General features: G+C 40.9%; 2 protein-coding genes across 2 annotated transcripts; one reads left to right on the top strand and one right to left on the bottom strand.

The window, feature by feature from the left end:
• The first annotated feature begins 7,361 nt into the window (after positions 1–7,361).
• On the top strand, positions 7,362–17,095 carry sybu (syntabulin (syntaxin-interacting)). The gene is made up of 7 exons (XM_037677164.1): positions 7,362–7,396; positions 9,336–9,522; positions 9,883–10,083; positions 12,656–12,755; positions 12,962–13,114; positions 14,367–14,522; positions 15,500–17,095. The coding sequence occupies exons 1-7, from the start codon at positions 7,373–7,375 to the stop codon at positions 16,668–16,670; spliced, it is 1,992 nt and encodes a 663-aa protein (XP_037533092.1). The 5' UTR covers positions 7,362–7,372; the 3' UTR covers positions 16,671–17,095.
• Positions 17,096–19,400: 2,305 nt separating this feature from the next.
• On the bottom strand, positions 19,401–26,923 carry ebag9 (estrogen receptor binding site associated antigen 9). The gene is made up of 7 exons (XM_037677163.1): positions 26,641–26,923; positions 26,271–26,365; positions 23,120–23,198; positions 22,853–23,017; positions 22,198–22,308; positions 21,214–21,305; positions 19,401–20,830 (listed from the first exon to the last, which is right to left on the bottom strand). Exons 2-7 carry the CDS (start codon positions 26,351–26,353, stop codon positions 20,713–20,715), a joined length of 648 nt encoding a protein of 215 aa, XP_037533091.1. The 5' UTR covers positions 26,354–26,365; positions 26,641–26,923; the 3' UTR covers positions 19,401–20,712.
• Positions 26,924–27,309: the final 386 nt, after the last annotated feature.

Raw genomic sequence — 27,309 nt, 5'->3', positions numbered from 1 at the left:
AAGACTTTTAAGTTATCATCATCAACCGTGCATAACATCATCAAAAGATTCAGAGAATCTGGAACAATCGCTGTGCGTAAGGGTCAAGGCCATAAAACTCTACTGGATGCTCGTGATCTCCGGGCCCTTAAACGTCACTGCACCTCAAACAGGAATGCCACTGTCAAGGAAATAACAGAATGGGCTCAGGAATACTTCCAGAAAGTATTGTCAGTGAACACAATCCACTGTGCCATCCGCCGTTGCCAGCTGAAACTCTACAGTGCAAAGGGGAAGCCATTTCTAAGCAAGCTCCACAAGCTCAGACGTTTGCACTGGGCCAGGGGTCATTTAAAATGGAGTGTGGCAAAATGGAAGACTGTTCTGTGGTCAGATGAGTCACGATTTGAAGTTCTTTATGGAACACTGGGACGCCATGTCATCCAGACCAGAGAAACTCAGGAAATAGCTCATAGCTCAGGAAACTCAAGCCAACCCTAACTATAGGATTGATCAAAAACGAAAGTTTAATCTGAGTCTTAAAAGTTAGTGAGTCATCCTCACAGAAAGCAACTTCTGGAAATTGGTTCCATAAGAGAGGAGCCTGATAACTGAAAGCTCTGCCTCCCATTTTACTTTTAGAAACTCTAGGAACAACAAGTAAACCTGCAGTCTGACAGTGAAGTTCTCTGTTTGGAAAATATGAAACAATAAGCTCTCTAATGTAAGATGGTGCTAGGTTGTTGAGAGCTTTGTAGGTTAGAAAAAAGATTTGAAGGTCTATTCTGAATTTGACAGGGAGAAAAGCTCAAATCAAAGATCTCTGATCTTTCCAAATCAAATACTAAGAGTTCAAAACTAATAAGTGAGCTCAACATAACCTCAAATATTAAACATTTGTATTCGGCTTCAAACAGAAAGTCTCCTGTGTACATCCTGTGATTGTCTCCTTAAACCTCTTCCCTGTTTGCATTTGGTCTTTTTTCCAATTTAATTTCTGAATGAATCCCTCTTTAAAATTTGTGAAATATCTTTTATTTACCCCACAAGCAATGGCCAGTGACATCACACTGAACAATGTGCTGTCATTAGTCCTGGAGTCCTGGGACAATCAGCAAAAAAAGAAACATCTTTGGAATTATTTTAGAAAATAATAATAGTCAATAAAAATACTACAGTTCTGTGAACAAAGCCATCAGCACCCACACATGATGCCCTCAGTAGATATTTGTTGTTCCAGGAACAGAATGTTCTTTCAGCTGAAAAAAATCCTTCAATCCAAACAGCTGAGTTTTGAACTTTACATCTTCTCGACATGTTTTATGTATTTTTCACAAAAGAACAGCATCTCAGGACGAGCAGCAGATGTTGTGATCTGTACAGATGTAGATGTTTCTTCCATCAGCTTGAATGGTTCGTGCAGCTTTTCCTTTCGGTTGCTATGGGTGTTGCTAGGGCCCGGCTGTTGTTGCTCGGCCTCGGTGCGTATAATCTGATCGTGCCCTGTTGCCATGTGCCAGGCTGGTACCATGTTATGATGCAAGGAATCAACTCAGACTGCAGGTGGACGCCAGCGAAGATCGGTTTCTAAAAGTAAAATGAAGTCAGATTCCCCCGACACTCTGGCCCATTTTTACGATGCTCTCTGGGGCTCGGTGGCTTAAAAAAGAGGATTTTGTTTTATTCTAGGTTACTCAAAAAAATACTGGGTCATTTTGCCAGGAAGTTGAATGGTCTGAGTTCAGTGAGGGATTGTTTGAGTGGGAGCCAAAAGCTTAAAGCAGGAATATTTCAAGTGAATTTCATATTTTGCTAACAGAACATCAGAGTTAATTGTTCATTCTAAAGTTTTGAAAAAAGATCTACAATAAAGCTACAATCACACCAAATTCACTTGGCTGTGGAAACCATATTAAAATGGGTTTGCTCCAAATGGCATCAGTTGTTCATCCAATATCAAATCCATCTATTGGTTCATGAGATATTTCGCTAACAGACAAGAGACACAATCACACACCGAGAGCAAACACAAAACACATTATCTTCTGATGAATGTTGGCAGCAGGAGCCAAAGCAATGACAACATTTATACGATTATACAACTGACCATGGTTATGTAATCCGGGGAGGAAGTGAAGGAATTGTATGAAGTTCATCCAAGCATGAGAGAAGACCTGCACAATTCAGCTACCTTGCATTAATAATAAAAAAGGTTGAATGGTATATTTAAACATGCATGTAGAAAACAATGACGGTTCTTGTTCCAGTTAAGAACCCTTTAAAAGCAAATCGTTTGCTCCTTCCCCCATAATGTTTGACTGAGTGAAGCGCGTTGGCAGGCAGACGCTCAGTTTGGCACAGATGTCTGCTGCTGCCTTCAGTCTGGATCACTCAGCTTCATAGAACAGAATAGCTTTATTGTCTTATTACATGTCACGTATAATGAAAATACAGGTGCATATCCCGATATAAAACATAATATATCAAACACAACACAATCTGTACACTTTCCTTTTCAAACAGTTAAAGTGACGAAGTGCACATCAGTTGTAGCATCAATTTTAATTTTCAATTGATCAAGTCAAGTTTATTTATAAAGCACATTTAAAATGCAAATTGTTCCAAAGTTTAGGGCCCACGAGTGAAAAAGCTCGATCTCCTCTGAGCTTCAGCCAAAAGCAGCTGGTCTGATGATCTCAGCGCCTGAGAAGGAAAAGAAGGTGGAAGTAGGTCAGAGAGATATGGGGGTGCAAGATCATTTAGGCACTTAAAGGTCAACAGGAGAATTTAAAAATCATTTCTGATACGTACAGGGAGCCAGTGACGGGAGGACAATACTGGTGAAATATGATCAAACCTAGTTCCTGTTAATAGCCGAGCTGTAGCATTTTGGATGAGCTGGAGCCCAAAGGGACACCGGACTGACCCCAGCATTAGTTACAGTAGCCTAGTCGGGTACATACAAATGGACTATTTTTTCAAGGTCCGCATTGATTTAAGCTGCCTTAACTGGAAGAAACTTTTCTGTAGAACGAGTGTGAACTGTTTATGACTAGAACAGAATATTAAATTTCACAAGCAGAATACTGTGATGCATACGAGTCAGGAAATGGTGAGGTCAGGGGTTATTTTGTGTTCTGATGGCACAGGGAGTGAAACTCTACTTTAGTCTGGATGTACGGGTATTTACTGACCTGTAGAGCTCAACTGTTCAAACAAGTGATGAGCTGGCTGGGATGGACCTTCTCAGACATCTGGAGATGATGATATCCTCCTGGGTGGACAGAGGGCAGCTCATGATTATCTGGGCTGTGTTTCAGACCCTCTGCAGGGACTTCCTGTATGCAGCCGAGCTCCCAGAATACCAGCAGAGATGCAGTATGAGATTCCCCCTTCCATGGTGGTTCTATAGAAGGTCACCAGCAGCTTTTAATCCAGTTCTTCCTGAGGATCCTCAGGTTGTGTTCAGACCTGGTCAGCTTTGGTATGTGGATTCCCAGGAGACCGAAAGAGGACATGGTCTTCACCATGTCTCTGCTGATCTGAAGACGGGACATGGTCCACTCTTGACCCATGGAAGGCTACAATAACCTCCTTGGGTTTTGAGAGGTTCAGATTTTTAAACAAACTTTAATCATCCCTTTTCTCTATTTCTGAATAAATTCTGGATTTTGTCCCTTGTTGAAAACGAGTGCTGAGTCTATGAAGATCTCTGAATCTATCAAGGTCAGATTTCTGTCCACGGTGGCTGCAGGTGTTTAGTTCATCTTATCCATCAGTCTTTCACATTATCCTGACAAATCTTTCCAACTTTGATGATTTTCTGTCTTCTCATGGTGCCAACATGAAGCAGATTCTACAAATACTGGAACCAAACTAACATCAAGATAAACCATAAGATAAATCGGTTCATCATCTTGAAATTTCTGAAAATCAAGTCAACATTTTCAGCTCATGTCTTTTATTAAAATGTTTCAATAATTACAACATAACCTGATGTAGAATTTCTGTAAAATATTTATATTTGAAAAAAATCTTCAATTAACTCCCTTTAAAACGTTTAATTGAGCACCAGATCTGATTTAATTATTTATTTGTTTTTTACAAGTGAGAGTTGTAACAATAAGGTACTTGTTGTGTCATCTGGACAGAGAATGGATGATAAGGAAACCTGGTGGTGGAATAGTGAAGTGCAGGACGCCGTTCAAAGAAATAGAGTAGCCAAGAGGAAATATGACAGTGAGAGGACTGAAGAGAGGAAGCAGGAATATAAGGAGATGGGACATAGAGCAAAGAGGGAAGTAGCTAAGGCAAAGCAGAGGGCGTACGATGAGTTGTATGGGAAACTGGACACAAAAGAGGGCAAGAAGGACTTGTTCCGAATGGCAAGACAGAGGGATCAGGCTGGAAAGGATGTGCAGCAGGTTAGGCTTATTAAATATAGGAATGGTAATGTTCTAACAAGTGAGGAGAGTGTGACGGGAAGATGGAAGGAGTACTTAGAGGAGCTAATGAATGAAAGAGAAAGAAGAGTAGAGGTCATAGAAACTGTGGACAAGGAAGTGGGAAAGATTAGTGAGGGTGAAGTCCAGAAAGCTCTGAAAAGAATGAAGAAGGGGAAGGCAATAGGACCTGATGACATACCAATGGAGGTTTGGAAATGTCTTGGACAGATGGCAGTGAGATTGTTGACTCAAATATTCAATGGCATATATGAGGGTGAGAAAATGCCTCAGGAATGGAGAAGAAGTGTGCTGGTGCCCATTTTTAAGAACAAGGGTGATTTACAGAGTTGTAGCAACTACAGGGGAATTAAGTTGATGAGCCACACAATGAAGATCTGGGAGAGAGTTGTGGAAGCAAGACTTAGACGAGAGGTGACTATCTGTGAGCAGCAGTATGGTTTCTTGCCAAGAAAGAGCACCACAGATGCCATCTTTGCTTTGAGAATGCTGATGGAGAAGTACAGAGAGGGTCAGAAAGAACTCCATTGTGTCTTTGTGGATTTAGAAAAAGTATATGACAGGGTGCCAAGGGAGGAGGTGTGGTATTGCATGAGGAAATCTGGAGTGGCAGAAAAGTATATTAGACTGATACAGGACATGTATGAGGACAGCAGGACAGTGGTGAGATGTGCTATAGGAGTGATGGATAGCTTCAAGGTGGAGGTGGGAGTGCATCAAGGATTGGCCCTGAGCCCATTCTTGTTTGCTCTGGTGATGGACCGACTAACAGATAAGGTCAGGTCAGGCAAGAATCCCCATGGACGATGATGTTTGCAGATGACATTGTGATCTGTGGTGAGAACAGGGAACAGGTGGAAGAGAACTTGGAGAGGTGGAGGTATGCACTTGAAAGAAGAGGAATGAAAGTCAGCCGTAATAAGACAGAGTCCATGTGTGTGAATGAGAGGGAGGCTGGTGGAACAGTGAAGCTACAAGGAGCAGAGGTCACAAAGGTGCAGGACTTCAAGTACTTGGGGTCCACTGTCCAGGAAAATGGGGAGTGTGGTGAAGAAGTGAAAAAGAGAATCCAGGCAGGATGGAGTGGATGGAGAAAAGTCTCAGGAGTGATTTGTGACAAAAAGGTGTCAGCAAAGGTCAAAGGAAAAGTTTACAAGACAGTGGTAAGACCAGCTATGTTGTATGTTCTGGAGACAGTGACATTGACAAAAAGACAGGAGACAGAACTGGAAGTGGCAGAAATGAAGATGCTGAGGTTCTCCTTAGGAGTGACAAGGATGGATAAGATTAGGAATGAGATCATCAGAGGTACAGCACAGGTTGAACAACTGGGAGATAAAGTAAGTCAGAGTCAGAGTCAGAGTCAGAGTTTCTTTATTGTCATTCGCACCTCATGTGGTACATGTGATGGAGCAAAATTATGTACACAGGGTCCCAGTTACATCCAACAATAAAATGTATAAGAAAAAACAGCAATAACATCCAAGATATGAACCAAGAAAAACATCAACCAAATATACACTAAGCACCCATAACACAAAACATTGAACATCAGCACAAACATGAACATGAGTCTGTGAGCAGATGTGCACGCATGAACACATCAACATTGAAACAGATCAGCAGCAACATGAAACAGATCAGCAGCAACATGATATGGTTTTTCACAGTGATTATTCTGGTTAGGGAGGCCAGACTGAGATGGTTTGGACATGTCCAGATTAGGGACAGTGGGTATATTGGTAGAAGGATGTTAGAAATGCAGCTGCCAGGTAAAAGACAAAGAAGAAGGCCAAAGAGGAGCTATATGGATGCAGTTAGAGAGGACATGAAGGTAGTGAGAGTGAGGACAGAGGATGCAGAGGACAGAGTGAGATGGTGGAGGAGGATGATTCGCTGTGGCGACCCCTGAAGAGGGAAAAGCCGAAAGAAGAAGTTGTAACAATGAATATTTCAGCAGAACATTTTTGTAGTAATAACAAATTACACACATTGTATGAGGAATATTTAAAACATAAAACTGACAACATCATAATGCAGGTATTGCTCATTCTGGTACAAAAGCAAATTGCAAATACCATTACATAAAATAAAATCTCTGTGGAATTACCATACTTGCTGCTGTACACGTCGCACCGCCTTATAAGTCGCATCAGTCCAAAAATGTCCATTAAAGTAAAAAATTATTTGTTTGCTCCACATTATAGTAAAGGTGTGTCTCAGTTGAACTTTTCCTTAATGAATGCACTTTAATGGTCAGATCAGCTGCATTTCTCCTGGGTGGTGTGGTGAAATGCAGCTGATTCGATGTTTGCTCCAGGAGTTCCAGAGCAAGACGAAGGTGGCCTCTATGTCAAGCCAAGTGTCTCATTAATAGCCACTTTATCCTATTAATCAGACACTTGGCTTGTCATATTGCTCAAAGGCCCACTAGTGGCTGAAAATGGTGGTGTTCAATATTTTCCATGTCAGAAAGAAGGAAATCATCAGAACTCAGCCAAAATTTGAGTTATAAATATGGAGGAAAAAAAACGTATATTAATCACTTCAGTGTATAGTCGCAGGACTTGCAAATTTATGCAAAAAGGTGCGACTTATATGGCAAAAAATACGGTAGTCTAATCTGTCATGTGTAGGAATATTCTTCTTGGACTATTAAATGTTTTGCAAATACTGACCCAAAGTTGTTTTTATGTTTAATAATTTGAGCATTAAGTGTTTGTTGGGTTATGTTGGGCTCGAGGCTTATTGTGCTGTCTGTACCAGGCTGTGTGTGTTGGGGGGGTGGTAGTGATGTAGTGACGTAACAGATGTCAGACAGTGGGCTCTTGTGATACGAGTTTCAGTAAAATATCTAACTGCTGCCATCAAGTCTCATCTGGTTTTTGTTTCCTTTGTTTTCATCATCAGGAGTAACTCGGTGAATCACGATGGGGCCGTTCCAAGAATATGAGGTGAGTCTCATCACCGACGTCTGAGAGGTGAATTCTCTAATGGGCAGTGATCATCAGCTGGTGGTGTGTGGACGTGGCGTGGTGATCATGTTACCCACCTGCTATTTATTAAAGAACAAAAATACAAAAGAGGGGGGCGGGCATTTTTGAGAAATTTGACGTAGTTTTCTTTATTTAAGGAAACCCAAAAACAACAGAAATAAAAACCACACAGGCTCATTTAATCTTTTAAACAGAATCCTCCTAACATCAATCTGACATCATATTTATAGTGAAAGGCTCACAACCAGAACCTCAGCGGACCTCAGCGTTAAGGCTGCGTCACGATCTGTGTTTGATTTGTTTCTGGCAGCTTTTTGACTTCATTGTTTTGAGATTGTTGTTGTTTTCTTGTTTATGAATTAAAAAAACAAAAGTGCCATCTGCCACTTCTTCCTCAGTCAGTTCCTCAGCTCCTGCTCACTCTCACCTGTTCCCAGTTGCCATTTTGCCCAGATGCCTCCACTCTATTTAACAGCCCCCATCCATATAGTTTTCAATCCACCTTCAGTTCCTTGGCTCCTTAAGTTATTTAAAGGTTTTTTTTTTTTTTTGCTGCCAGCCTTTTGTTTTTGTTAAATAAATCCATCCATCCATTTTCTTTACCCGTTTATTCCATTTTGGGTCACGGGGGTCGCCGGTGCCCATGTCCAGCAATCACTGTGCGAGGGGCGGGGTAAACCCTGGACGGGTCGCAAGTCCATCACAGGGCGTTAAATAAATCTAAAAAGTTTATTTTACTTAAGTTGCTCACACCTTTCTGCGTTCTTAGGTCCTGCTTGCATCGAAATATGCCATTAATAACATATTGCAGCTCACAGCACTGGCGTCTATGTGTTAATAATGTAAAAAACATACAATTGTACAGATTCAAAACTTGTCAATAACTTTATTACTTGGTTTAAAATTTATTGCTAATTTAATACGTTGTCATATTTTTATCTAACATTCCTGCACAAGGACTCAGAAAAAATAACAATTGAAGCTGTTAAATTCAAGACAAACACACACACACACACACACACACACACACATTCTTTATTATTATAAATACAATCATTAATTATGATTAATCGTAAAGTTAACATACAGTTACAGTATATATGGCACAGGAAATGCCATTAGTGTCTGACAACATCCTTTTTTTTTTTTTCATTTAGCATTTATTTATACAGGTAGTCTCATTGAGCCACGAGAACTCATTTTCTTTACCAGCTTCTTCTTTCTGGGTGCTTTTCTCCAGCAGTCACTCTACGAGAGGACACCCAGGACAGGTCTCCAGTCCATCACAAGGACACATAGAGACAAACAAGACAAACAACCATTCACTCTCTCACTCACACCTAGAGACAATTAGAGTTACCAATCAGCCTAACATGCATGTTTTTGGACTGTGGGAGGAAACCGGAGCACCCGGAGAAAACCCACGCATGCACGGAGAGAACATGAAAACTCCACCCAGGAGGCCCCTGGACCGGGGTTTGAACCAAGGACCTGCTCGCTGAGAGGCAGCAGCTCTACCAGTTGCACCACCGTGCTGCCCCATGGGATAACATTAAAGTAAATTAAAAAAGCTGACAGAAATAGTTTTAAAATGTCTGTAAAACAAAATGTGTTGCTGCTGCTCATCAATGTTGTGTATGCATTCATGCTGAAGTACTGGTTTGATAAGGGGGCGGATGGCACTTCGTCTCAGACATAACCTCTTAACATCAGGCTTATTTGTGGGCATCATACATTTTTTACTTGAAAGTTTGTCCCCTGAGCAAATTGTGTAGGTGACCCCTGCTGTATCAGTTGCTGTATGAGTAAAAGAACGTGTAAACCGTAACATTTAGGTTGTCATAATCAACCACTATACTTCCTCTTTCCGTTCCTCTCTGACAATCGTTTTGAACAGGAAAAGAAATCACCTGGAAAAGGAAGTCCCCGCAGCCGCATCCCACGTTTGGTCCCTCACCCTTTCCAACCAAAAGACAAAGGGTCACCTCTGTCTGACTCCCCGTTCTCAGAGGAGGAGGGTAAAGAGTGTGATGTCAGCTCGGACCACTCCAAGAGGACCATCAGCACCAACAGCTTTTGCTCTGGTAAGACGTTCTGCTGCAGGTCAGCTGTGTCTTTTAGATGATGAAGATTTTTTTTTGCCACTTTATATAAAGTTAACTGAACCGATTCCATCATATAAAGCTTAGAAACATTTGCAGGCTGCAGGTGTCGCATCACCTCGCAACGCACTTGCTGATGATTGAAAAAGGATGCACCGTCTCAAATACATTATGTATTTTTATGTTAACCTTATCTGCGTCCTATTAACAAACAGAACAAATGTGCCTGTGAGCAGCCATGATGTAAGCTTTAATAGTCAGAACGCAGCAGGAGCTGAACCTTGAGCTCCGAATCACTGCCTGTTTTTGGCTGTTACCGGTCTGTGTGCCTGTTTACAATAGATGACACTGGCTGCCCCACTAGTCAGTCTGTGTCCCCCTCCAAAACCCCGTCAGGCTCAGAGCGCAGTACCCACGGATCGCCAAGACTCCCAGAGCGCAAGACCAAAGCGAAAAGGGTGAGGGTGATGACGGAGGGCAGCGGGGAGGCACGGAGTGCGCCGAGGCACAAGAGGGAGCTGAGGTCAGCCATGAAGGCCAGAGGTAAAGAAACAGCTAAAGAGTACAATAATAAACAAAAACTTTTTCTATTTCACACCATGAAAAAACAAAAGGTGGAAAATATTGTTTTTTTCTGCATGTGTCTGTTCTTAAAATTTATCATGAACCAGTGGATAGATTTTAGGGACACTTTTAGAAAAAAAAAAGTGCAGGTCTACAACTGATTATAACTGAGTTAATCCATTACATGATGGCAAATACATCTAATCCAAGCATGCACAGAAATGGCCAAAACCCATTAATACTATAAATATGTTGCTGTGGTTTTAGCCCAAACATTTACTTTGAGTACTAACTGATCACAAGGTCCTTGCTCAAAACTTTGGCATTAATTGTTGGAGTCAACCCTGTTTGTCTGTTAGCAAAATATCTCATGGACCACTGAACAGATTTGAATCAAACTCAAAAAGTAATTTTTGGATGTAAAGCTAAAACTGATTAACTTCTGAAGTCAATCCAAGATGTCTACCACAGCTAATTGACTTTAGCCAACACAAAAATAGCTACAGGCAGTAAATGTGACAGGTACTGAGCTAAACTTTGATACGGTAGTAGTTGAGAATCATGATTATAATGCATCCTATTTTGAGAACTAATGGATCACAAGAGCTTGAGTGAAATCACACAAAATAATATAAACTGCATCAATTGCCAGAAGTTCTCCAAAAACCCAAAGCAGTTAATTTGTCACATGTCAGCAGCGTGTGCAGGCGTACACAAACATTAATGAGGTCAGAGTGGCTTTCCCTCAAAGATATGACATGAGTGATAAGTTATCTAAGTGTTTTGTTAGGTTTATCAGAAAAACAGTGATTGAGTCAGAGCTAGAAGGAAAGCTGATTGGCTGAATATGGTTCAGGAGCTCAGCCAATTAATCTGATTAGTAGGAGGTTACTACTATGACTGGATCAACCCAGACTCAGCTGACTCACCAAGTGGTGAAGGATCACTGAATTTGGATACGTTGGTGTTCACACTCATTGCACATTGCTATGGTGTTGTTTAATGGGAAAAGATGTTTCTCAGGTAGGACTTTGAAATGACATTTTTATGTCAGCTTAACATTTTAATGATAAATGTTCACTCGCCTTAACACAAATTGTCCTTCAGGCTTTTCCTGCGGTTGTTCATCGTGGAGCGTAGATATTCTCAAAGTTTCAGCAGATTATAAACACACAGAGTCTGAATGTCATAGTTTAAGGTGGCAATTTTTTTTTTCCAACATGTTCTTCCCCAGATGTCTTGAATAAAACCTGTTTAAGAATACGGTTAGCAACTTATTGAAACTGTTTGTAGTTGAAAAGTGGTAGGCTATAGTTTGGATCTATTTAACAATTTTTATTTTTTATTTAAAATATTTTGGTTGCAACAACCTAATTTAAAGACAACAAAGTCCATGCTCAATATAATTTAAAGATGCACACACAGATTATAAATGTCCCCAGTTAATTTTTTGTAAGTGCAGGAACCAAATTTGATCACTTTGCATGTGCTTATAAGTGTAATTGTAAGTATTAACTCTAAAAAGCAAAGAAAATGCACAATATTAAGCAGCAGAAAATGGAAAAACAAATTAGGCCTATAAATTTTTGATTCAATTTTAGAGCTGATAAATTACATCTTACTCAACTAACAAAAACATAATTAAATTAATAAAATAATGTATACAAATGAGAAACGAACACCCTTTAAATTTACTTTAAATTGACAATAATTATATTGATTTCCTTAAGGAAATTATTTGACTCGACTTGTAGGATTTGTGAGTTTGTCTTATTGGAAAATATTTTATACATTTAGGTATCTGTTATTGTTCATATAGGCTGTTGCATTACTAGTAAATTCATAAAGTAGTGTAGTTTAGACCCGTTTTACCAAAATACCTGGGACATGGATCATGGGACAACATGGCACAGCTAGCTACTGAAGCTTTTTTTTTAAATGCAAATATACTTCGTAACCAAGCTGTTGAATATTCTGTTGAGATAAACAAAAGTATTAGTCTTTTCCCCCTAATTTGGTAACACATTATACAAGAAGTTCTCTCTTTAGCAAAGCTAGCTGTAGTTAGCTCACAAGCTAGCTTTGCTCTGTTTTTAGCAAAGTTGCTACCGTTAGCTCCAGTTAGCTCACTTTAAGCTAGCTTTAGCTTGATATAGCTTTAAATTTGAGACGAGTGTACAGTACTTTGATTTCTTAAGTTGTAGCCTACGTTCTGACTGGACCAGAATTAGTATAAGACTAAAACTAATTTCTTACTAAATTTTCTGTAGTGATTTTGCAAAAGTGCCTTTAAGACAAAAAGAGAACTTTTTTTATTTTTAGATTTACACGTTACAGTCAATAAGAGTTAATGGGACTACTAGCAGGTAACTTCTTTTATTTCCTCTCACAAAACTTGTTTGTGTATTTAGGTGTTTGTGTGGCACTTTTGTCATATATTTGCAATAGAGCGGTGGATACAAGAAACATTTTGCAATTTAAAAAAACAAAACCAGAAAAGCTAATTTTGTGCCTGCTAGCATGCTAACATGCTAATGCCATCCCCCTGCAGGAAGTGAGGCAGACTTCAGCTCCTCCAGCAGCACAGGCAGCTTGAAGACCAAGGAGAGCCTCACCTCCAGCTCAGTTGTTGGGAAGAAACCTTCACGGAGGCATGTAGTCAATGCATTTGAATTATGTACCTTAAGTGTGGCCAAAATATCCAGGAACTACTTTTTAAAAAAATTCCACCTGTTTCAGCTAAAAGGCATCTTGGAAAAAAAAAAAAAAAAAAGTCAAGTTATGCAGAAAATATTTAGATTTATTTCAGTTTTACTTTTTTCTTTGCTATTCTCATCGTATTTAAATGTGTTTGCAGTCGTGGCGCTCACATCCGACCAGCCCCGGTGTTCAAACCACCTGGTGTCACAACTGTTACCCGTGATGCTGAACTTTACGCTCCCTACAGAACTCCTCCCAGGGCGTCGTCCTCCACCTTCAGCAGCAGCTGCAACTCCAGCCCCACTTCAAGGTATCCAACATGAATTTAGGTGTCATGACTTTATTTTTCTCTTATCTTCAAGAACTTGGATGTCAAGTTTTAAAATGGATGCTCTGATCATTCGTTGTGATTTTTTTTCCCTCCTTGCATTATTTAACACATTCAACTCATTCTGTGATGGGGGGTGGCAGGTTATGATATGGTTTAAGAAAGCCAATGCTCAAACCTGTGGGTGGCTAAATCAGGCACGGATTATAATTGGGATTATATTGACCATGATTTGACAGAGATTCATCAGCATTTCATACAGCAAATGTCTAAATGTGCTCCCCAGACAGTCCTCCTGCTGACTAAATTGAAGTCCAATTTTTGGCTGATTAAGGACCACACGGAGCAGAGTGGCTGGAACACAATGACCTGTCTAGATACCACCCAATTTGCATTGACGATCCCGCCCACAGAACGGGGAAACCAGTCACACAGGCAAATCACCTACACCTGAGAAGAACCGATAAGATGAGAAACGAGTGGAGTCGCACTTATCACTGTCAAAGCAGCTTAAGGGTGCACTGTGTTAGAGGGAAGTGGATATGAAGAGTCATGGTGCATTATGAATTCCTTTTAGTCTTGCACTTTAGGCTGCACATTACATCCAAATTCTCTCTTGGTTGGATATGTTCACAGCTTTAAACGCATCATAAGCCTCTACCGATGTCACTTTAGACATCTGATTTGTCAGCTTTCCTCTTCCTGGCTAAGTGTCATGTGATATCCTTTTTTCCCCTGTGCCATTTCTATTCCTGGAATACAGAGCATTCATTTCAAAGCCCCAATGGTTTCTGTGATGTTGAAGAGACACTGCTGTGCATACTGTCCAAATCCACCCTCTCATCCCCAACAGGAAGAAATGTTTTACCGAGAGGACATGTCATTCAGATTAACATCTGTAGCTTTAGTTTTTATTTTGGTAATGCAATTTCTTTACATCTTCCCTCTGCTTGTGTTTTGATAAAAGCAGCACTTTAGGTATTTAGCTACCCGCCTGCCTGAATGCAGGTAATCCTTTGTCAAACAGTAATTCCAGGCTTCAGGGAGCATTTGCTCTGACAGCACTCTCTCTGCCAAACTAATTGCCTTCTATAGGGAGTCACTTTGCTTTTAAGCAGGTTTTTTTTTGCTGCTGTGTCAAAATGCCACAACAAGGACAGATGGATAATCAATTTAAAAGAAGGAAATCTTTTCTTTCACCCCCTCTCCCCCCATTCTTCTCCCTGGACAACAGAAGGGTCTGCTTGAGTCGCTACCACTCCTGCGGAGAGAACCATGGCATCAGGCCACCGAACCCTGAACAGTATCTGACCCCCCTGCAGCAGAAGGAAGTGGCCATCAGACACCTGAAGACCCAGCTGCTGGAGTCTGAGAATAAAGTTCATGACAGGTTAGCATCACAGAAACACCCCTGTGGTTGTAAATGTATGGTCTTAGACGCTGATTGTATTATTAAACTGTGATGGTGATGTAACGCCTGCAGGAGTTCTGCTCAATCAAGGGAGATGTTAGGAATGGGTTATGTAAGAAAACATTCAATAATGGATGACTCTTAAAATAAACTATGCATAAATATGACAAGTCATCTTATTTAAATTGCACGTTTCATATTGCACAACCAGGATTTGGTACTTTTTTCAATGTAAGAACATTTGTACTACAACAGTACTTGTATTTTGAATATAAAACATTTGACCGGCAGCCTCTTTAACTAGGCATACAATTCAAAATTCACTTCAGTTTACGTGTATAAAAGCTGACAAGTGTAGTATCCAGACATATGCTACAACATGCATTACACTTTTGCTTTATATCTTGTTTTCACGCTTAAGATTTTAAAATTGCATCCAGGCCAGTTAGTAAAACTTACTTTTGAAGAAATGTTTCATATAAAGATACAGGATAGCCACTACTAACTCGTACATGTGAAATCTGTTGTTCCGAAGGTGCTATACCACTACCAACCCCAAAAGTCTGGTTTTATAACGTCACCATTCTGATGGTGTTTAACCATTAATGACCTTTTTTTTAATCGAACAATACTATAACATTTATTCTTTATTGTAAATGGTTCAATCTTGCATTGTGCCTTTTACTGTAGCAGGTTCTTCCAAGAACTTCAATGTATCCCATTGTCACATGTACTGTGTGTACCACACAGGTCTTTTTTTTCTGACCACATTAGAAGGTTTAACTGGTGTGATCAAAACTAAATAAATTAAAGATGGCTGTCCCATATTTTAGTCTGTGATAAGTTATAGCTTGTGACTACCACTTTTGTGTCTACCTGAGCAAGGAATTGATTGAGTATGCACTTAAAAATGGTAAACTGTTCAAGTAATTCTGAACATTTGTATTCATTGTTAGAGAGATGGAGGTTGAGGATCTTAAGAGCCAGCTTAGCAGAATGAGGGAAGACTGGATTGAAGAGGAATGCCACAGAGTGGAAGCTCAGCTGTCCCTCAAAGAAGCCCGTAAAGAGATCAAACAGCTGCGCCAGGTGGTGGAAACCATGAAGAGCAGCCTGATGGAGAAGGATAAGGGAATACAGAAGTACTTCATAGATATCAACATCCAGAACAGGAAGTTGGAGTCCCTGCTGCATAGCATGGAGTTAGCCCAGAGTGGCTCCACCCTCCAAGATGAAAACGCCCTGGATTTTATGTGCGACGGCCCCGAAGGCGGTGGGAAAAAGTTGATGGGGAGGGTGGAGCTGGGAGACCAAGGAGTGGAAGCAATGGCAGACAGCGGGCTGTTAGTAAACGATGAGATGGCCAACAGGGCGGACATTTTTGAGCAGGTCTTCATGTCCACTACAGTGGACTTCAGCCAGGACTCCAGCTGCCAGCCAGGGGTCACGGGGGAGTTTGGAACTGGGGTGCCAGCTTTGCCAGAAGAGGGACAGTTGACTCATTCATCCACTGCATCTCCACCACTTTCAACCACTGTCACCGTTTCTTCAAACATTCCCTCCCAGCAGAAAACAGAAGATGAAGGAATCCAGACAGATCCAGTGCCCACATCTCAGGACCTGCAGGCTCTGCTTCTTCAGCTCCTCAAGTTACATGGTACTTCACTTGAGGGTGAAGCTCTCTCTGCTCCTTTCGTTCCATCCTCGTCCCAACTCCTGGAACTCCCAAACCTACCCAGTTCCTCTACTGCAGACCAACGGGACACTAAACCTCCCCAACCCGGCGTGTGTCCAAGTAATCCTGAAGGCTCTGCAGGTTCTGGTGCACGCTGCTCAGAGGCTACAGAGAGCCGCCGCTTCATGGAGGAGCTGGACTTTGGAGTCCCAGAGGAGAAGCTTCGTCCATCTCCAGAGCTGAGTGTGGTGGGTAAACGTTACTGGAGCAACAACTTTCTGGTTGATCTGGTGGCGGTGGCCGCCCCAGTGCTGCCCACACTGGCCTGGCTGTACTCGCGGCACGGTGTGGACGGAAACCCTCCGGTGTACAACATCGCTGCTCTGATCAGGGGCTGCTGCATCATGGGGTTGCACTCGCTTCGTCGCGTTGCTCACAGGCCGGATGCCTAACTGCTTTCATCCTGCATGCGTACACCTAACTTTGATCCAAATGCACTTAAGCATATTTTCAAGAGTCTTGATCTGTTTTCGTTCTGTTTGAGATCAGCGCAGCACTGTTAATTTGCACATGAGTTGGAGTTCAATGGTAACATGAACGGTATTAAATGTAACCGTTTATACATTTAATGTTTCCTTTTGTAAGCAAATCATCTTGGTAGATGGTTATGTGTTATCATTGTCTTGTTTTTTTTGTTTTGTTTGTTTTTTTTTACCCAAGTTTGTTAAAAATTAGTTGTTTTTTTTTCTATGAGAAGGAAAACCGGCTGCTACGCTGTTTGCATTCTGTGTTCTTTGTGTTACTGTTCTTAAAGAAACCTTAAACCTTCAGCCAAAGCTTTAATGTGAGTTCACGGTTCTGTAAAGTCCCCCCCCCCCCCCCCCCCACACACACACACACACGCCTCCCACCACCTCCCTGGCAGTAAAGCTTTACTCAGTAGTGTGTATTGTACATAAATGTACACTGATGTGTCACAGCAACTGAGATCTGTTATGTGCCTGAGAAATGAGCAATTCTGGTGGTTTACAACAATTGTTCTTGTACATTTATTATTAAAGCATGATAAAATGTGCATGAGTCTGGGCTCAGCTTTTAAGTTTCGTCTGAGGTGGAATTAATTTTTTTTCCAAGCAAAGCCTCAATATTTCTCTTGCGTAAGAGGTAAAAACATTGAACATTTCTTTGAATCTGCATGATGGATGCAGTCTGAAAACACGGGCTGAGGGGTTTTACTTCATGACATAACCTGGCTGCAGCCGAGTTCAGACGACTCCTGAGTAGTGGAGCTGAAAATGTTGAGTGCATTAAATCCAGGGGCGTTAAATATAAATGAGCCAACAACATCCTCTCTTCAATGATTCAGTTTCGACTGTGCCATATGGTAATCTAAAGTTGCATAACTACATCCCCTCTGTCTATAAGGCATTAAACCATTAAATGCTGTAATCCCCTCATCAATTTGTTGGAGTGGGCAGCAGTGTGAGAATGAACTAGTTCTGCAACATTAGGGTTGTCTGCAATCATGTAACTCATTCCCTCTGTCACTGAGGATGAACGGGTTCTTTTTTTAGAAGTAGGTCAGTCTCAGAGAGGTTTTGGCAGATAGGCATTGTCCCCAGGCAGATGGGAGCGACATCATTGTGATGGAGGTGAAACAAAATGACATTTGCTATAAATGTGGGTTATGGGACAACTGGATGTAAGACCTTACAGCATGTTCCTGTAATGTTTGTCTATAGACGGTTTATATAGTCTATGACTCGGTGATACTTTCTGGTCATGCATGATGGCTGGTGAATATACCGTTTACGGCTTAGTGTACACATGCACTGACCGTTTTGCAAGAGTAAAGTTTTAAAGCGGTGTTCGAACGATTTATGGAATAACGCTACAGAAATTGCAATAATGGACAGATTTCTGTGCACCCAGTTTTTATTTCTGTGAATGCACATGGTTCAGTCACCATGACACTTTTAGCCTTTGAACCACAACTCCTGGTTGCTCTTGGTACAGTGGGCCTGTACAACCTGACGGCTCGGGGGCAAGATAAGGGGATCGTTTCGTTCATAGTTATGGGAACGTGTTTTTGGTGGTGTTGTGAGCATGTTTGAAATTGTATCATGATGAACATATACAACACCAACTTTATGAATTGAAATGTACATTAGCAGTGCATACTTCTCATATTTGAATATGGATATTAAACTATTTCTATTTTGGACAGACATTAGCTCTAAATGCCATGATAGCCTTATGTAAAGCTGCTGCTCTTTTTTGGGTTAGTTGTAAAATTTTGCACAACGATAATCACAGTTCTGGTCTATATCAGTTACCAAACTCAAGATCAGTACACTTTTGGAATTTAAACATGTGCAGCATCAGAAACAAATTGCTTTAATTCATTAACTCTGTATTTGAGCATGTCCTTTTGACATTAAGGGATGCTGCATTCCCCAAACCCCTTCTTCAGAGCCTTGATGCTTTTTTTTTCTGCATAAACACAAATAAGTATTGTATAAACCTAATCCCATCAGTCACTCCCAAGCCACACTGCAGCAACCATACCAAGAAGTGATGCAGCTCGTCAGGATGCTCTTAACAGTGCCTCGGTAAGAAATGTGGTTGGAAGGGGCATTCTTGCACATTTTCTCTTGGAAAAAGTACATTATTTGCTGAGCTTTCTTGCCAATGTCTCTCTCCAGTGTAGGGCCAGCAGCAAATTTAATGAGCTGGTGTTGAATTTACTCGTCCAGACATCTGTCAGCTCAGTAAAGAGCAAAGGACTGAGCACACATCCTTGAGGAGCCCCAGTGGTCAGTATGGTTGAGTGGGAAGTTACTACCAACTTAAACCGTTTTCCTGACGGGAAGTTTAAAATCCGATTACAAAACTGGGTTTTCAATCGATAGCAGAAAAAGCTTCATTATAATTTTTGTGTTAATCCTGAACTGTTATGTTTAACCAATAAAGTTAAATTGGATAAATTTCTCCTGTGCCTGTATAGAAACAGTTTAACATAGTGTTTCACAAAGTTATTCAATGCTAAAAGTCTCAAGAATCAATGGTTTTATTACCAAATAAAAAAACCTGTTGAGGACCAGCACAGCAGATGCAGTCAAATCCAAACAGAACTTGTCGACCAATCAATACAAGCCTGTTTATTTTTAACCACTACCATTCAGACATGAACATTGACAAATGAAAAAAGTTTTTCTTAAGATTAGTTACAAATGTAATTTTTGTCAAGGAAAAAAAACAAAAAAACTTTTGCTGACTTCGTTTGAAACGACCGCCTTAATTCTCAAGTTCATTCGTAACACTGGCCATGCATTTAATAATCACTTCATCAGTTGAGTTTAACAGAATCAGTACCTTTGGGTTTTCACTTGTTTAAGAAGCAGAAAATACGGTACCTGCAAATGTTTCTGACAATGAATAAGAAAAAAGTTTCACCTTGTTTCCATCTGTTCTGTAAAATGCATCATATTCAATTATTTCAGTTTTAACTGATGTTTCCATGGCGACATGGACACTGGAATATTTTTCTCCATTTGAGGACCAGAAATTTCTGACAAGAAAAAAGGAAAAACTAAGCTCAAGAAAACTTCCAGTTTTGTTGTGAAAGTAACCCCCACCTCCTCCAGCCACGTCATTTGAATTCCTTCTGATTCACGTTTGTGTGAATAATCATTTAATAAAAGAAACTTCCCTTTGCCATAAAAATGCACCAATCACTGGATAAGTTCTCTTCAAAGGATGACCGAGTTGAATAATTGAACAGTAAGCCAACTGCCATGAGGTTACCATAGGAACCCACAGCTATAATTCATATGCAGGCTTGATACTAATCTATGATATTTATCAACAGCCTGTTTAGTTGACTAAATTCCTCTTTTGTTTATTATGCAAACCTCCAGTGTAGTAAAGGCTAAACGGCACAAGATGAGACATTTCAAGCAAAATCCATTAGAAAAGAAAAGTTTTCTGATCAGGTCAAATATAAATATAAAAACAAGAATCAGAGCAGCAAACCAAAGGATGTCACTGGTATACAGTGACCGAACAAATTACGCCGTGTTCACTCACTGGAGGCCAAATAAAGGCAACTGTGCTCCTCCCCAGAGCTCAAAAGGTGGCAGAGATACCAGTTTATTTACAAATGTTCCTGGGAAATTAAAAACATTTCAACACCAACCAGATTAAGTTGGAATCTAAAGCTGGATCTAACTTTTTTACTCCTAAGATGAAAGTGCTGTTACTGACTCCGTTAAGGACGTCACCTGAAACAGTAAAACAGGTTTGCTCTTAAGACTGATACTTTTAGGGAAATGGACCAAGATGGCTGCTGGTGGAAACAGGAGGATGACAATTTACAAACAGAGAAGTAGTGACTGATAATCTTGTTGGTTTGATTTGAAAGACGTAATGATAAATATAGAGTCTTTGCTCCCACACCGATCCCTTTAGCTCAAAACTGAGCATTTTAAAACGTTACGAAAGCTTGACGGCAATCTTTTGCTCCTTCTTCAACATTCTCTGAGCGTCTTTTTCCATCTTTTTCTTCTGCTGCTCCATGAACCGCTTCTCTCGCTCTGCCAGCTTTTGCTGCCTGTTGAAAACAAAAAGGCAAGATTACAAAAGGTTTCATGGCAAAGTGTTTTAGATGGAGCCACATCAGAGGGCCTGAGGGAAACATGGCAGTAATATTGGTGCACACTGCCACCTGCTGGGCAGAAAACACACGACACCATGTAAAACAACAGAACTGAAAATCTGTTTATGCCAAATTGTTTAAACTTGATTCTTCGTTTTTCTAATCTTTCATCAGAGTATTCAGAAAAAAAAAAAAACAATGACACTCACATTATTCATGTTTCTTCAACAATCACTGTTTGACAAAATATGTTTTCAACTTCAAACGTGGAGCTCTTTCATTCTTTTGTTAGAGGACTGATTCAGATGAGTGAGCACAGATGGATCCTGAACGGTTACCTGAGCACCTCCTCTGCCTCCCAGGCAGCATCAGACTCGTCCTCCCAGGCGTTCGTGTCCTCCTGCCAGTTTTCCATTTCTCCCAGTTCGGCCTATAGAAACAGACAGACAGTGATTATAACAGCAACCATCAATTAGTCCATACTGGGTGTTCAGCTTAAGAACAGAGGACAGCGTTTAGTTAATTGTTTTGTGCATTAATGATTATAATAACCATAGATCTAGTTTCTTCATATGGTTCCATACAGTAAATATATAGTCACTGGATAAATTAAGTAAATCAACCCTGAAGTAACAGTCAGATGTGGACATAATTTGGCCCAAATGGTAAATGGACTGGATTTGTATAGCACATTTCTATCTGATCAAGATACTCAAAACTCTTTACAACACAATCTGTGCCTCATTTACCCGTTCATACAGCACTCTACTAGATCTCTACAGAGACTAATGAGTGCTTTATCACATTCATACACTGATGGGACACACATCAGAGGCAGTGAGGGGTTCAGTGTCTTGCCCAGGGACACTTCAGCATGTGACTGCTGGTGGAATCGAACCCTTACAATGGAGGACGACTGCTCTAACCACTCAGCCACAGCCGCCCCATCGAGATCAATAATTTGATTCAAATGGAGCTGAAGTGTTGGCATCACAAGTGAAAGAACAGAGTTATCAGGCAGTTGCTGGAGCGTGTTACAGTGTCCAAACAGTGAGTTATGATTACCAAACACAGAGGAGGCCCAACACGAACATTGGACCAGAAGTAACGGCCACGGTCACATGACTTGTCAACATGTGCGGTTTCATTTCAACTCCACTCCGTGTTTTGGTTGGTGAGTGCATCATTTATGTTTTAAATGTAAGATTATATGCATCACGTATATTTTGAATATTCTATAGATTATAGAAGAAGCGTCTGAGCTCCAACATGTAGAAGATAAAAACGTGATTTTTGATTTATAAAGTGTAAAAGCAGCTCACTGAGGGTGGACTGAAGTTCATCATATCCTGAGAGGCAGCCAGCCTGCTGGAGAATCCTGCGGACCCATCTGGCACCAGGTAGTTCAAGGGCTCCCGCTTTTTCAACATGATCTTTAAAGTAGAAATGAGAGAAAATGTAAAGCTCAGAACCTGAATATTGAACATTTCTGCTAAACTATTACAAGAAGGAGCAAAAGCTGAAGTGCTTTTCAAGCAGTCAGTAAGGCTTCCATCATGAAGACGTTGGCGTTTAATACACCGCATTATATTATTATTTAGTGTACATCTTAGATCCTGGTATATGGCTTCTTTTTTTATACTTTATATTTGTGCTATTGTTGGGTGTAACTGGGACCATGAGTACACAATTTTGTTCCACCTCATGTAAATGTGATGTGAATGACAATAACAAACCTTGGACCTTGATGAAGTTTTAGTTGGATAATAACTGACAAAAATATGTACATCGAGATAAAAATGATTTACTACTCGCACGAGTTGTTAATCAGAAAACAAACCTTGTAACTCATTGCAGTTAATGTCAACACATTTTGAATATTGTAGGATTATATTTTTTTATTACTCTTAATTTGTTAAAACTGCAGTTTAAAACTAGTTGTTTTTTTCTATCAGCCCTGACAGTACAATTACACACCTTCTGTGTTTTCCTGATCGTTGGAGCCATGTCTTTAAAGTAGTCGGGCTCCTCGTCTGCTTCGTTGGGAGGAGGGGAAATGTTTCCATTCCCACCTTCGATTTTAATACTTGTAGGAGCTTCTTCATCCCAGGAGCTCCACTCTTCGATCTCTGGCTGTAAAGACTTGAGGGGAAAGGTTTGTTTTTTGATGATAAAAAAGGCAAAGTTTAAAGTGTTGGTCAGTGTCGTTGTTTCTCTAGTTTTTATTGCTGCTACAGAACAAACCTGTTTTGGTAAAGATGAAAAATCCACTGTTGTCGGCAGAGTTATTTGATCCCCACTGAGCTTGCGGCCTCTTCCACTCCTAAAAGCAACATTCAACAAAATGTATAAAAAGCAGAAAACGACTACTGCGAAACACTGACCATGTTCAGTACTAATACACACTAATTATTCAAACAAATACTACACTGCAATCTGTCAGTTCGTTACGTAGTTTTAAAATGTTAATGGTATGGTTTTGAATTTAAAAGCAAGAATGATTCCCTTTTTAATGTGTATATAGAATGTTTGAACAAAAAACAAATGGATATAAATTCTTTTGTTTTAGTGGGGAAGTTTGTTCTCAGGTTTGGACGGCGCCAGGGCTGTCCCTCGTCTCCAACCCCGTTTATGTACACATTTCAAGATGCAGTCGTGGAGAGGAGGGCGTCTGGTTTTGGAGCCTCAGGGTCTCGTCTCCGCTTGATGCAGATGATGTGGCTCTGTTGGCATCTTCTGATCATGACCTCCAGCCTGCGAGCACTGGGGCAGCTTGTAGGCAAGTGTGAAGCAGCTGGGATGAGTCAGCTCCTCCAAGTCCAAGGCAATGGTTCTCAACTTGAAATGGGTGGAATGACTCCTCCCGGATGAGGGCAGTCGTTGCCTCGGGAGAAAGAGTAAAAGTATCTGGACGTTTTGTTCACGAGTGACAGTAGGATGGAGCGGGATCAAGGAATCAGGGCCTCGTCCTCAGTAATGAGGGCGTTGCTTCAGTTGGTCACTATGAGGGATGAGTTGAATTCACTGCTTTGTCTACGTTCCAACCTTCAGCCGTGCTCATGAGGTTTGGATCATGACCAAAAGAAAAAGATCCTGGGTACAAGGCACAGTGACTGGGCTCAGCCTTAGTTACCGAATAAGGAGCTCCATCATCTGGGGGGAGCTTGGAGTCCAGCCACTGCTCCCCTGCACTGAAAGTAGTCAGACGAGATGGTTCGGGCATCTGACTGGAGGTTTTGCAGATGGTCAACAAAGCATGTTCCCATCCATTGAGGAAGCTTGTGCTCTGCATTTGACCCATCACACACTGAAGTGGAGCAGTGGCCAGGGAGCAGTTGGGGATTAGGTGCCTTGCTCAAGCACACCGTGACAAGTTGGCATGGTGGGGAATCAAACTTGTGACTTTCTGGTCCTTCTTACCACTGCTTCAAAGCTGCAGTCCAAGCATGGCCCACTGAGAAGAACTCAAAGAAGCAATCTTTTATCTTCTCTGATGTGGGAACGCCTTGGGGTCCCCCAGGAGGACATGGAACGTGTCATTGGGGGAGGGATGACTATTTCCCTCTACTGGACCTGTTGCCTCTGCAACCCAACCCTAAATGATAGAAGATGGAGATGATTTTGGAAGGGTCAAGGGTGGTACGTCCAAACATGAAAGTCCAGGATGTTCTGAGATTCTGCAGCCAGCTCTCACTCAGTAAGTCCAGAAGATAAAAGGATGTGACGGATGCAGCTTTCCACTTCTCTCCAGGTGAACTATGCAGCTCAACAGGAGGCGATGATGCACTGGTTGAAAAAATTAACTTTGAGTCGACTCTCGGCAGGATCTCAACACCTCATCTCTGTTCTTATGGTCCCTGTGTGATAAATCATCTGACTGTGGACAACCGTGAATCTTCTCATAGAATTTCTCCAAAACAAGAGTTCTTGGTTTTCTTTGTCTGCGTGGTTGAACTCTCTGCCTTCTTTTTCTGTTGTGTGTTTGGTGCCACATTTTGCAGGAAAGTTCCATCATTACTGTTGACGTGCTGTGCAGAGCTGGTGGACCCTCAGACGGAGAGACAGCAAAGACCTCGCATTGGAGCAGACAGACAGTCAGGGTTGCGCAATATTAGGAAAACATGCAATGATGATAATGTTACAGAATGCTGCAATAAGCCCACAGGTTCTGTCATTAAAATGTTCACAAGATTCTCCACGATCCGAGTGGAGTCCATCTAATTACCAAATTAACATTTTTTGACTGCAGTTTCTGTCTGCAGGTCTTCTGAAAACTCTCACATTTTTGATACTGTGAGCACTGATTTTACAATATCAACCATTTTTATATGGATTGTGCATAAAAACACGTGGTACTGATAAAAAACACAAAAATACTCATCACAAAGCTTTGACTGAAACTCTCTACGTGCCAACTAAACCTGAAACTGAGCAACAAGAGCACAAAGGATGCACCATTTGAACTGGAGGCAGTGATACGGATCGAGGACCGACCAATTCAGTCTACAATGTTGTCTACGCTGTGGCTCCTCTTCAGTCGGATGAGCACCTCCTCAGGTTGTAACAAACATCTAACAAGGCTGCTGCTGAATCAGCTAATGTAATGAATGTTTCTACACTTCAAAGAATAATCAAAATAAAAAATAGATCAATAACTTGATACACGACAAGAGTAAAGATTACCAGAAGAAATCTAGATACAAGCTGCAGAAAATTATTTACAGTCACGCAATAATAATTAGAGCATAAAGAATAGCAGCAAACAGCCTCAGCTAGCTAAATGAGTAACTTCAACTCACACAAAACAATTCACAACCTACACAACTGAAGATACCTGCGGTAAATGGGCGACAAAACATTTGACAAAGTTTACAAAATAAAAACGTGAGTAACATTTGATTACACGTGAGGCACGTTACGTTTCTACATATTAAAAGAGCTACACAGCCTTCAACATTATCTGACAGTATCTTCTTTTGGTTTAGTTTTCTGAACAAGATTCAAAACACGGCTACAATTACATTAAATAAATAAATTAAGTGCCGGCGTCCAAACTTATTCAAACCCAACTATTTATACCTGAAAAGAAAAACAATAGAAACTCATATTGCCCCACAGTACGAATACAAATTAATAAATAACAATGGACTACTGAAAATTGGTTCTGCTAAAGGTTTCTGCCTCATGAGAGTTTTTCTTTCCACTGTCGCCTTCATGCTTGTTCAAGATGAGAGTCTGTGATGGAGTTAAACTGAAGGCAGTCTGCTCCTCAGATAAATAATGTTAAATTATTATTTTACATGAAAGTTTCTGTTCAGTGCCCTGAGACTTCTGTTGTGACTTGGCTCTATATAAATAAACTGAACTGAAAGCTGAAGAGTTCACTGGTGCTTACCTGCATATTAACCTCTTAATGAAGGACAGCAAGTTGGCCAAGCATGTGCAGATCTTGAACAGACGAAACTGGGAGATGGCCATGATGAAAGTGAGCTGCAAGGAAAGAAAGCACGAACATTTAGTTGTCCTCCATGATTAATGTGCCATTATGTGTGCAGAGTAACAAAATACAACAACAAACGGGAAGCGTCAGTCCAACACGATAGTGTTGTAAGAACAGGTTCAAAATGTGGCATCAACACGTCAACTCCAGCTCACATCATGAATGAAACCAAGCCAGGACCAAACTACGTTCTGCGTCATGTTAAAGTGAAGTTAACAATGATTGTCCTAAAGCATACAAGTTAAGCATACAAGCACATACTCACCTAGGACGACGTATGCAGGACAAAAGCTTCTTCTCGTCAGTCAGAGGAAACAAGTTTATTTGCTAACCGCTGCCTAGCTTAGCCCACTACAAAACATGCCGATTCTGAAACCTTTAAACGTTTTCCCCAATCGACACATTGGCCCCAAATTATATTAATACCGCCACAACAAACTCGTGCATGTGAACGCTATCTACAGCAATCTACGACCATGAAAAACTCTCTTAAATTCGTGATATCCCTCGCCCGCGTCCCATGGCTGCCATTTCTGAGCTGGCCTGGCAGGAACAGGGAAGTATCACGTGACACAGCTGTGTTCAGGGGCTGTCGGAATTTAGACGATTCTTTTAGAACGCAAAGGCTGGAAACGTTCAACATTCAAATTAGAACAAATAAAAGCTAAATGGCTGCAACAAATAATACAGCATTATTGCGTCTATGACATTAACTAATGTGCATGCAAGCTAAAGGCTGCCAAGATAAACCACACTTCTACATTTAAATTCAAGCAATTCCGTACTTCAAGTCATTAAACTATCTGCAGAGTAAATTCTTCGTAAAGTATAAAGTATAGTAAACGTCACGTTTCAGTAGCAATAACCAAACAAGAGTACCGGTTAACGACTTTTACGCGTTTGCTTGAAGACGATGCATTTTACGTCATCAGGA

Source organism: Nematolebias whitei, chromosome 5, assembly GCF_014905685.2.
Source record: "Nematolebias whitei isolate Nwh7 chromosome 5, NemWhi1, whole genome shotgun sequence".
Lineage (NCBI taxonomy): Eukaryota > Metazoa > Chordata > Actinopteri > Cyprinodontiformes > Rivulidae > Nematolebias > Nematolebias whitei.
Note: the sequence above shows the minus strand (reverse complement) of the source record. Positions and strands in the feature narration are given on the sequence as shown.